Source organism: Podarcis tiliguerta (genome assembly GCF_965153285.1).
Source record: "Podarcis tiliguerta genome assembly, chromosome: 1".
Taxonomy (NCBI): Eukaryota; Metazoa; Chordata; class Lepidosauria; order Squamata; family Lacertidae; genus Podarcis; species Podarcis tiliguerta.
Genome location: NC_139534.1, coordinates 72,813,414 through 72,825,955, shown reverse-complemented (window position 1 = coordinate 72,825,955; position 12,542 = coordinate 72,813,414). Strand labels below are relative to the sequence as shown.

The 12,542-nt window shown below is 40.8% G+C and overlaps 1 protein-coding gene and 1 long non-coding RNA gene across 4 annotated transcripts in view; one reads left to right on the top strand and one right to left on the bottom strand.

Annotated features, from left to right (window-relative positions):
- Positions 1 to 12,542, top strand: part of LOC310682362 — a 599,763-nt gene that overhangs the window by 471,913 nt on the left and 115,308 nt on the right. The window lies entirely within an intron of this gene.
- MPPED2 (metallophosphoesterase domain containing 2) overlaps positions 9,127 to 12,542 on the bottom strand; it is a 121,380-nt gene continuing 117,964 nt past the window's right edge. For all 3 annotated transcript variants that reach the window (XM_083441789.1, XM_083441791.1, XM_083441790.1), the window contains exon 7: positions 9,127 to 10,748. In XM_083441789.1, coding sequence (XP_083297915.1) covers positions 10,630 to 10,748 — 119 coding nt within the window. In that variant the 3' untranslated portion in view covers positions 9,127 to 10,629. The remainder of the gene's footprint in view (positions 10,749 to 12,542) is intronic.

Here is a 12,542-nt window from a genome sequence, read left to right as displayed (position 1 = left end):
TCCAGATTTCAGGCTGTTTTAGAGTTTCAAAGGTTATGAGATGTTGGTTCACTGTACAGACCAGTTTTAAAGACTGCCATTTATGTGAAGCACTTTGAGCGCATTGTCAATGCCCAATTTAAAGTGGGTCATATTATGGGGTTCCAGCAACATTTCTCCCCGTCCCCATTTCTTTGTAAGAGGAGGAGAACGACAGGGGGAGAAATAAGGAGACACAGGGAAAAAAGGCAGAAAATGGACATATACAGTTAGAATATTTAAAGTGGGTTTTACTCTGAACAAAATGAGCTCTCTTCCTGCACCTGCAAATAGTATAGACAGCAGCATTTAACGTTGCTATATTTAAGATGAAAATAACAATAAACCAGACTACCTCAGTGGGGTGATGAGATTATTGTAATTTAAGTTAATGAGGGAGCCAGTGGGGAAGAGGAGCAAGAAGGCAGCTAAGACTGCAAAGCAGGAAAGAAATAGTAGCCATTTTTTTTAGCAGCAATAGGCGTTACCATTAATGGCTACGTGGAATTAAATTTATAACCAGGATTGAAACCCTCTTGTGGAAAAAGCAGAGTTGTGTTGCACGTCCCTTTAAGAGCGACTGTTCTGGCTGCTCAGCAATTCATGCCATTAATACCAAGTACTGTAAGTTTCCAGTAATACTGAACTCTTGGTGACCTTCACAGACAATAATTGCTTTAGCATAGGATGGACAATAACAGCAACAAACTCCCCCAAAATAAGCACAGGCTTAAAATACATTTTAACCCTAGAGACCTAAGCATGTAAAGAATACATTGTCTCTCTCCTGTGTTGCTCCATGATTAATAATATAGGCTGGGACAGTTGGGGAGGGGAGAGAGAAAAGGTTGTTTCCCCCCTGAAAAGGATTTTTAGATGTCTCGTGTTCCAGTCTGTCAGCTGGCGAGGAGCCAAGCAACTACTGTGAATAGACTGTCCTGCACAGAGATTCTGTTCTCCATTGTGCTGCTCTCCACTGTGGGCACATCTTAGCAGGAAGTTCTCCTGGGCATCAGAATGAATGGGAGCTGCTCAATTACTCTGTGCTTGTCTAGCTCCAGCTCATTTCAGTAGGGTTTGTACAGAAAACACTGGAAAGAATAAACCCACTGAAGTGACATTTGGGGCTCTGAGACGCTTTATGTGGGGACTATTTTTCTGCCTTCCTCCAAAATGGATCCCCCTAAAGCTATGGGATCAGAACAGGCTCTATGATGAAGCAGAGTGAGGCAGCTGCCTCAGGTGGCAGATGCTGAGGTGCAGGGAGTGGACAGAGCTGTAAGTGCCATGTGACCTACCTTGCACCCCCTAAGCTAACCTGCTGCCCTCAGATGCAGCGGAAGATAATGCCCTTTCACCAGTATTGGAGGAAGATTCAACTACCAGTCCAATTAGCTTCTGTAGGTGCCTTGGTGGCGGCTGCCATCTTGTCCTTCACCTCAGGCAGCAAAATGTCTTGAATTGGCCCTATATGGGATTTACCCGGAGTTCTCTGACCTGGGTTTCCCCCTACCTTGGGAGATACCATTGCTTTCCCTGTAGACATGGTTTATGCTTCAGTAGTAGCTATGTTTGATTGCTGAGACAGCTGGTGGAGCCAGCTTTCCAGCCCAAGCACCAGGTCTCCTCATTATAGGATGTTCTTCCCCAGAGGCTTCCTGCATATTTTAAAGCTCACACTATCAACACAACACAAAGCCCTTAAATGTTTCCACATCAATACAGCACTTCCGTGATGACTCAGAAACTCTTCCACAAATGCTAAAACACTTGCCTAGGCACAGCTAGGGGATCTAGCACTTGCCCTCAAAAGCAAAGGGACAAAGATAAAATCCGATACAAAAATCCGACATATCAGACCCTGCGCAGATCTCCAAAATGCTTAATACACACACAGCCACAAAACATAACACCCCCTTTCCAAATCCCTGTGGGCATTGCAGTGCCTCAAATTATTAGGCCTGGATAATTTGCATTTGACATAATTTTGCTGGAATTGTTTATGAAAAGTGTTTCATAAAGAAGAAAAAGGAATGTAATTTTAAGTAGCCAAAACATTCCAGCTTTCTTAGCACTAGATAAGAAGAGATGCTCTCAAGTGGCTGAGAGGAAACTCACTTTTTCCAATCCAATGAAAGCTACAGTATTTAGAAACTGGGAATAAATGCTGTAGCTTGGCAGCTTTGTCAGACATAATGTGCTATTATAGAACAGCATTTCCTCCAGCTCCAATCGGAAACAGCTAAAGACGAAGAATTCTAAATATGGATAGTGAAGCCTGCAAGAGTGTATAGCTGTTTTTCATTAAAAACATCTCTAATATCTCTCTAAAAAACGCAATCGTTATTAGTTTGAATCTTGTCCTCTTTAAATAAATAAGGTTTTTTTAACCCTAAAGGAATGATCATTCCCATTTCAAAACTTGTGGTTTTGAAAAATGGGCACATCCTTGCCTCTGTAACAGCCACTTTGTTTGCTCCTTATATCCACATTTATGATCACTGCCAAATTAATTAAGTGAAGGTTTCGTAATGATTAATGGGGATTACAAAGCTATTGGCACTGTTAGCCCTGCGTATAGCAGTCTTGAGATTTTTTCCTATACTAGCCACCTCCACAAGTAGGAAGAAGTAGTGGAATATTTCTACAAGGCCAGATGTAAGCCATATGGTGATCTACTGTTATAGGCATCAGCAATATGTCTTGGCTGAATCATGTTGGATAAAGTGCCCCACTGGAAAGGAGATCATTGAGTCATTAGTGTATGACCAGAGGTTTCCAGAATCTAATCCTTTAGAAGGGGATACTGTGCCTATAAATTTCACCCAATTCTGCCAAAAATGTTATAGCCACATTTGTTGATTTCTATTTCTAGTTAATGGAGAGACACTCAAAGTTTTGGAAGGTAAAGCAAGTCTCCACTTCATATGCAAAGCAAGGTATGTCTTGTCTGAAGTGAAGTGGCTCCCTACCCGGAAATCAAAGTAGGTTCCAAAACTTCCCCACCCTTTACTTTTCTGTGCACATCTCTGTTGGAAACCTTTATGTTAATGATGTTTTCCATCAGAGAACTGAATATAGTTGGATCCCGAACGCCTTGGTACTCAGACATTTTGGCTCCTGAATGCCGCAAACCCGGAAGTGAGTGTTCTGGTTTGCGAAAGTTCTTTGGAACCCGTATGTCCGAAGGGGCTTCCGCAGCTTCCAATTGGCTGCAGGAGCTTCCTGCTGCCAATCAGAAGCCGTGCTTTGGTTTCTGAATGTTTTGGAAGTCAAACGGACTTCTGGAACGGATTCCGTTTGACTTTCAAGGCACGACTGTACTTGTTTCCTTCTCTTTCTTTTCTCCTCTTGGGGCACAATGCTTGGTCTGAGATTGAACAAATTAATTAAATTAATTTCCAATATATAGTACATATCCAAATTATACACATTGTATGGAGTTTTTGTGTTCCTTATAGTTTACGGAACAGGCTTACACCTAACTTTTGCAAGTACACATCTTACTTTATTTATTGTTAATCCAGAAGTAGACAGCGTGGTATACTTTGAGGAGGTACTAGGCTGAATACAGACTTTCAGATGAATGGAAGATCAATATTAGTTGTGACCTCCACAGGAAGGAATGCTTCTCTAGCTTCCCTTGCACATATGTAAATATTCATACCAGCAAAAACGTAATATTGCTGAATGCACACAGCTCCAGTTTTGGTTCTCTGCATATTGTTCTGGCTGTTGAGATATATAACTCATTCTCCTGGAAAAGTCTGTTTTCATAGTAATCTAGTTACTAAGCAATCTCTCAGGTGCCACTGTGGTAGAATCATAGAATCATAGAATCATAGAATCATAGAGTTGGAATAGACCACAAGGGCCATCGAGTCCAACCCCCTGCCAAGCAGGAAACACCATCAGAGCACTCCTGACATATGGTTGTCAAGCCTCTGCTTAAAGACCTCCAAAGAAGGAGACTCCACCACACTCCTTGGCAGCAAATTCCACTGTCGAACAGCTCTTACTGTCAGGAAGTTCTTCCTAATGTTTAGGTGGAATCTTCTTTCTTGTAGTTTGGATCCATTGCTCCGTGTCCGCTTCTCTGGAGCAGCAGAAAACAACCTTTCTCCCTCCTCTATGTGACATCCTTTTATATATTTGAACATGGCTATCATATCACCCCTTAACCTCCTCTTCTCCAGGCTAAACATGCCCAGCTCCCTTAGCCGTTCCTCATAAGGCATCGTTTCCAGGCCTTTGACCATTTTGGTTGCCCTCCTCTGGACACGTTCCAGTTTGTCAATGTCCTTCTTGAACTGTGGTGCCCAGAACTGGACACAGTACTCCAGGTGAGGTCTGACCAGAGCAGAATACAGTGGCACTATAACTTCCCTTGATCTAGACGCTATACTCCTATTGATGCAGCCCAGAATTGCATTGGCTTTTTTAGCTGCCGCGTCACACTGTTGGCTCATGTCAAGTTTGTGGTCAACCAAGACTCCTAGATCCTTTTCACATGTACTGCTCTCAAGCCAGGTGTCACCCATCTTGTATTTGTGCCTCTCATTTTTTTTGCCCAAGTGCAATACTTTACATTTCTCCCTGTTAAAATTCATCTTGTTTGTTTTGGCCCAGTTCTCTAATCTGTCAAGGTCGTTTTGAAGTGTGATCCTGTCCTCTGGGGTATTAGCCACCCCTCCCAGTTTGGTGTCATCTGCAAATTTGATCAGGATGCCCTTGAGTCCATCATCCAAGTCGTTGATAAAGATGTTGAATAAGACCGGGCCCAAGACAGAACCCTGTGGCACCCCACTAGTCACTCTTCTCCAGGATGAAGAGGAACCATTGATGAGCACCCTTTGGGTCCGGTCAGTCAGCCAGTTACAAATCCACTGAGTGGTAGCATAGTCAAGACCGCATTTTACCAGCTTCTTTACAAGAATATCATGGGGCACCTTGTCAAATGCCTTGCTGAAATCAAGGTAGACTACATCCACTGTGTTCCCTTCATCTACCAGGCTTGTAATTCTGTCAAAAAATGAGATCAGGTTAGTCTGACATGACTTATTTTTCAGAAATCCATGCTGACTATTGGTGATCACAGCATTCCTTTCTAGGTGCTCACAGATTGTTTGCTTAATGATCTGCTCCAGAATCTTCCCTGGTATTGATGTCAGACTGACTGGGCGGTAATTGGTGGGAAAGCACATCCCAGACAGATTGTAATGACTGCTGACATCAGGCCAGCTTTCCCCCTCGTTCCATATAAAAAGCTAGCAAATCCTAAATCATCAGTGAAGCCACGGTGCTTACTTGCCCTCATCATTCAAGCATGTCTTTACATTGGGGACTAAATCCATCATGATACAGTTTAAGCAAGAAATTTATTACATGGTGTCTAAAAGCCGTTCTGAGTGGGTCTGAAAAATTAAAAGTAGGATTAGGCTTTCAGCACAACGCATGTGCATCCCAAGAAAATATTGCTGAATAAATAACACTGCTTGCTTTAAATTAAAAAAAGATACCACTAGGATAGATATTTATATCCATCCTACACTTTATGTTTCAAGAGCACATAGTCGAAATGGCGCCTTTGTACCATTTGGATGTTAATGTCAGAAAAGAGAAATGCATTTGAGTAATGAAAAGTTGACAGGGTATAATCCCAATTTATCAAAATCCATTTAAATATCGCCCCATTGTCCTCTATGAGCTCTAGGCAGCATCCTCGGCTTGTAAAATAAATAAATAAATGCCAGGCTATGTTCTGGGAGTTGATACTGGTTTGGTAAAATTGACCTTATTGGCAGATTTGGCTGGACTGTGTTATTTATATGCAGACCAAATGATGAGCTTAACTTTCTCATAACTGTTTTGAAAATGCTCTGAGCACGCATCCTTTTATTTTCAGCAGACAAATCCTTGTGGATGGTTGCAACATTGTTGTGCCAGATGTAGTCCATATATCCAAGCATAAAAGGTGTGTAGTATATTTGTAACAATTCTACCAACAATGGGGGGGGGGGGAATCATAGGAGAACCCCAATCCAGCACCATCATATGGCTTCTGCAAAATTAAGTCCCATCTCACTAACCTTTTAGAGGTGTGTTTTTAGTGTTCTTATTTTTAATCTTAGCTGCCTCGCATCCTGTAAAGGAAAAATTATAACAACAGTGAGCATATGGATGGGGTAGACATTATCGACTTAAGACTTAAGGTTTTTCATAAAGTCCCTCACCAAAGATTCCCAAGTATAGCAGACATACAGGTGAACACTTTAAGAACAGCTAAGGAAAGGACTAAGGATAAAGGCATAGACATATCTCATACTCAAATAAAAGACTGGGGAAAAGGATGTGTAGGTTGCAATGCACTACATCAGATAGCAGAGCAACCCAAAAAGAAATAGTCCATGACAGCAACCAGTAGTAACTTACCAGCTTTGTTTCTAAGATGTATTCCAGGTACCCATAATTCATGCATTGTCTGATTACAGCTAGCTTGCAAGTAATGTGAGAGAAAGCAATGTAGACAAAACATAACTGCAGGTGAATTGTCAAGTGTCTTGGTGTTAATCGTTGAAAAATGGCTGTATTTTATGAGAGTGCCTGGAAGGATAAATACAAGGGCTATGGCAGAACACACACTTGCATGAAAAAATACCCCCTGTCCAGTTCCTTGCATCTCCAGGTAGTGTTGGGAAAGATTCCTGGCAGAAACTGTGGAGAGTGTACAAGGTAAAGGACCCCTGTAGGGTTAAATCCAGTCAAATACTACACTAGATGGACCAGTATAATATAGTTTCTAATGTTTTTAGGTACTTATTCCAAGTATCAATGTTAATAATAATAATAATAATAATAATAATAATAAATTTTATTTATATCCCGCCCTCCCCAGCCGAAGCCGGGCTCAGGGCGGCTAACAACACTAAAATAGTGCAACATTATAAAAACATTATAAAATTAATTAAAATCAAAATTGATGGCAACCATAAACTAAAGTTTTGTAAAGATTGCCAAAGGAGGGAGTCAGGCTGCGCCCTGACCAAAGGCCTGGTGGAACAGCTCTGTCTTGCAGGCCCTGCGGAAAGATGTCAAGTCCTGCAGGGCCCTTGTCTCTTGTGGCAGAGCGTTCCACCAGGTTGGAGCCACGGCTGAAAAAGCCCTGGCTCTAGTTGAGGCCAGCCTAACCTCTCTGTGGCCTGGGACCTTCAAGATGTTGCCCATAATAGACACATAATTGTTCAAAGAGATATGGTACATAGAAATGGATTGTGAAGAGTAATGAAGGGTGTTGCGCATCATCTAAACTGATGTCAAGGATGTTATTGTAGTTTCATTGTCCATTGCAATGAAACACTGTAAGACTAATAACCACTTGGTAAGTAGGGTATACCCAGAAAGGATTTGATGTCCCCTATATAGAATGTCTTCAAGTTTTGGGACATAGCTGTTATTTACTCAGTGCTTACCTGCATAATATATATTGCAATAAGGAATTTTCCTTTAGCCCTGGTAACTTCAAATTTAATGAAATGAGCTACAAGCAGGAGTTAGTTATTTCATCAACTTGTCTTTTAGACACTGTTTTGGCATAATCCTGGTAGAATTTGCCTGGAGTAGAGCAGATTGATCTGAAAGTCTCTTACTCTAATAAATGCTTGACCTCAAGGTCTGCTGAATTCACTAGACACAGAAAACTGGGGAACCAATTGCCTTGGTGGAACATCCTATTCTGCAACCCTCATTTGATAAAGGCCTTGACTGCTTTCAACCTTTTCAAGATGACTAGATGAAAGCTGCTGTCTCAGAGTGGAAAGGTTAATCGACTACTGTGTTGTTAATCAATCACTTGAAAAGACGGAGCACTGGTAACTCCTTCCAGCCACAGGTTCTTGCATAGTCATATGGGACCTTCTCATTCAGCTTAAAGGGAAAACAGGCAAAAACGTAGCCCATTTAAGACCCTGGATGCTGGTTCCTGACCATGGTGAGGCAGTGGTAACTTTAAGTTAACTTTATATAGGACTGTAAAGGTTTGAGAGGTGAAGATAGTAACAAATACCTGTTAAAAGATGTGCGTGCTTCCCCAAACTTTTTTGACTCAGATTCTTAATCTTTATATTCTTTTTTCATGCACTGTGCAGTTTTACTTATAATAGACAGTTTTATTTCATTTTATTTAGTTGTTACAAAGTTTCATTTTAATGTTACTGTATTTTTACATGAATCTGATAGTTTTTTATTGTGTGTGTATTCTATAAAGAAATTCCAGATGGTCCAAAATAGAGTAATCTGCAATGGCTTCCCATCTGGGCACTAACGAGTATATACTAACCCTTAAAGCCTTAAATGGCTTGGGCCATGCTATTGGAAGATCTCTCAATCTTCACTAAAGGTCCTTCTTCAGGTTTCCCGGCCTAAAAAATATTAGGTGGGTGGCCAATAAGAATAGGGTCCTTTTAGTGATGGTTCCCTCCCCAGTGAGAGTCACTTGGAGCTTATATTAAGATATTTTCAGCAGCAAATGGTCTTATGCTCATACACCTTTCTGAAACATTTAGACCTTGAAACAAATTATATTTAGCTTGGTTTTATATGCTGTTTTGCAAATTATTTTTAGGCTGCTTGCACAAGTTTTTTTTATTTGGATATTGTGCTGAACAGGAAACACTAGAAGCTCTTTATATGGAGTCAGACTATTGGTCCATCTTGTTCAGTGTTTCTCGTCTACACTGCCTGGCAGTGGCTTGCGAAGGTTTCAGGCAGGGAAGATTCCCAGCTGTACCAAGACGCTGGGGATTGAATCTGGGACCTTCTGTATGCCAAGCATGTGCCAAACTATGTTGAATTATTTCTTTACATGTTCTGTGAACCATCCAGAAGACATTGTTAATGGGCAGACAATATGCGTCACAATAAATAAAAAATAAATGCACTATTCTTAGGTGGAACATGGGCAACTAAGGCTTAAAAGTTGTTCAGAAATTCAAATATATTTAGATGGGATACAATTTCATGACATTGGAAGGACAATACATTCAATAAGGAATTAACAAAGTCCGTAAGCTATCCAGAACAACAACAAAAAAAGAGTATCTCAACAGGAAGTATTTAAAAATCTTGCAATTTTATTTGCATATAAAGGCCGCTAGATATATAATATCGCAATAAATTTAAAGAAACAACTGTTTTCCTAAATTCCATTAAGATAACATAAACAGAATAAAGCTCAATAGCATTTACAGTGGTAGAACAGAAATAACTATTTGCAACAATATTTTGTGCTAGCAAGATTGCATTTACACACAGTGCAAAATAAGGGAAAAAGAAATGGAAAGACAATTCAAGAATATTTTAAATATAAAGGACAACAAAGCCTTATTTTAGTTAGGCTTGATTGTATTCATTTGATTCTATACATGCCTGAAACTGCACAAAGATTTTAAACTCAAGCTCTTGAAGGCCTCGAGCGCTTGGAGAGAGAAAAATGTGTCACATCCTTCATAATTTAGATGTGCTGTACAGCATAAATTTGCAGATGCTACACTGGCAACATTAAATGCCTAGCTTAGTTATAATGCACAAAAAATATATATAAAAATCCATATTTAAAAGGAGTCCGCATTTACATGTTTTTACTGCATGGAACACCTGCTCATTGCAGTTTTCATCCCCGTATTTTTAAAGCTAAAATAATTTAAGAAACTCACCCAAACAGTGACAATTTAGATAATCACATACAAGATGCTGCTATCTTATTGTTCATTAAAGCAGGCAGAGACAAACTAATCCTAGAAGGCTATTTTCCTCTCACTGATTGATAGGCAAGAGTTTACAGTATGCATATATATCAGTGGACAAATAGACTATCATGTGATCTGTTGTGAGCACAGGAGCTCTGATGGGCTAAGTTTGCCAATGGATTCTCCATACTCTTCAATGGAGGAACCTGAAACCATACACTTAAAGTGTAGATCAGCAACCCATTGAAATGAATGGGAACTCAGTCTCCTGTGCAACAGCTCCTTGACAACGATCTAGCACAGCATTAGGCACACTTCAGCCCATTTATCTCAAGAGGCACAAGCACATCTTCCTCTGTGTTGGATTGTGGTCTATAATTGCAAAGGAGCATTCACAAAACCCGGGTCACAAAACATAGTGTGATAATAAAAACAAAAGAAGAGGAGAGGGTGGCATTTTATCATTAGAAATGTTTATTTTTTTTAAAAAAAGCAAACAATAACAGTTGTGCAAATTTGGGTGTTTGTTTTTTTTAAACACTGCCTTTTAAATTTTTATTTAATATTATTAAAATAAGGTGTCTCACTCATTAAAAGAAAGCTTGGCTGTCCTTTTGAGAACACTAACAATTTACAATGGCAAGTTAATTAAGAAAACATAAAACTTCATTTTACAAATTCACAATGATGTATCAATTTCAAATGGATGCTGCATTTTGCTGCACAACTTCTATCTCTTTTTTTTTTCCTTTTGTACCAACAATTTACAAAAAAAGCCCCACATCATTTGTAAAGAAACATGTTAAGAGAATGGATGTTTAATTAGAAAAATGGCAGTTTATAGACTTCCCCCCACTCCAGCGGTGCTTCATGATCCTTGCGGGGTTGGAAGGTCAAATATAATTGGTGGGTTGGTTGGTTGAAAGCTGACTGTACATGTTGAGGCATTTATGTACGTTGTGTAACCGTCTGTCATAATGCCGTAACCTGTAGGGAAAATGTGTCACACTTACTGTAATGTAAACAAACAATGCTGACCTAGTACAGTGCCTCAGGCTGGAGAAAAGAAAAAGCTTCTTGTAAGCAGGCCTTTTGAATTGAGCTCAGCTAAGCCTTTCAAACTGTTCTGAGCACTCCAAAGCCAGCACATCATTTCCATTTTTAAAAATGCAATAGGCTTTTGCTTTAATAAGAACCACCTGTTTTTGTTTTTCGTTTCTTCCAAATGGAGCAAAGAAAAAACGGGGGGAAAGCCTGTTTTACAGCAGAACTGAACACAAAAGAGGGTGTTGGTTTATGTTCCATAGCTCCTTAGATCTTTTGTAACCTGGAATTTTTCAAGCGTAATAATGTGAAAAGTGTATTTTCCACTGAGACCTGTTCCCCTGTTCCTTTCAGACACTCTTTACCGTGAATTCCATTTTGTTGAATGGACCTTATTCTCAAGTAACTGTGCATAAGATTAGATTCTTCCTATTCAGTGACAATGATCCTGCTAAACAATACATTATCCTAAATCTATTATTATTGCTGGTCTTAGGCATTTTTTCTACATCCAATTCAGCAGTAAGACATCCCACGAGGGAGAGTGAAAGTGTACTTTAAAAAAAATAAAAACAGGAGGATGTCTTACAGCAGGGGGTCTGCAACCCACGGCCCACGGGGGTCGTTTAAACGGCCCCCGAACTGAGTTGCCCACTCAGCAAGTCCCTGCATGCTGCGCTAAACTGGCACAGAGCGGGGACTAGCTTCCGTGGCGCCAGAAATCGCGTCTGCGCAGACATGATCCAGCCCACGGAGTGAACTGGCCCAGGCAAGGTAAACCTTGCCAACCCCTGTCTTACAGGAAAGCCTCATGTTGAAATCATGCACCAGGTTATGAGTTGTAAAAACTTTGTACAGTGGTACCTCTACTTACGGATGCGATCTGTTCTGGGCTGCTATTCGCACCCCGAAAAGTCTGTAAGTAGAGAACAGTTTCTGCGCATGACACAACAGAGTGCTCCTGCGCATGCGCAAAGCGTGCAGAAGGCTTCTGCGCGTGCGACAAAACCTGGAAGTATATACTTCCAGGGTTTGCCGCATTCACAACCCAAAATCCGCAACATGAACCTAATGAAACGAGAGGTATGACTATAATTGTAGTCATCGCCAGATCTGCACAAAGGAAAGACAAGGGACCCATCATTCTCTGAAGATCTGAGTCATGCATGGACCATCAGAGTTCATGCTCACAATAGATCTTGGAGGGAAACCATACATATAAGCCATTATGCCAGAAATTGAGTAGTTTGGATGGAATACAATGAGTACTACGCTGGCTTAATGCTGTGTTGTGCTAGCATCAGGAACTCATGCAAATTGGCAGTGTGCAATAGGCTGAGTGAGGATGGAACAACTGCCTCCACTGGTACAGCTTTATATGGCACTGGAAAGAGAAGGGAAGCTTGCTGGAATGGAACTGGGGGGCAAATATCTGCGCTACACATGAGAACAACCATTTCACAATTGTTGTGTGGCCTCTTTTTGGTGTTTTCTTTCACCTGGGCTGGGCCCAAGTTAAGGGGGCAGAAAAGCCACATGAGCTGCATCCGTTTGTGGGCATTATCTGTGTCTAGCAAGGAGCGTTTGTGCGGGAACCTCCTTCTGAACGTACAGTGGTGCCCCGCAAGACGAATGCCTCGCAAGAGACGAAAGGGTTTTCCGTTTTGGAGGTGCTTCGCAGAACAAATTTCCTATGGGCTTGCTTCGCAAGACGAAAATGTCTTGCGATTCCTGGGG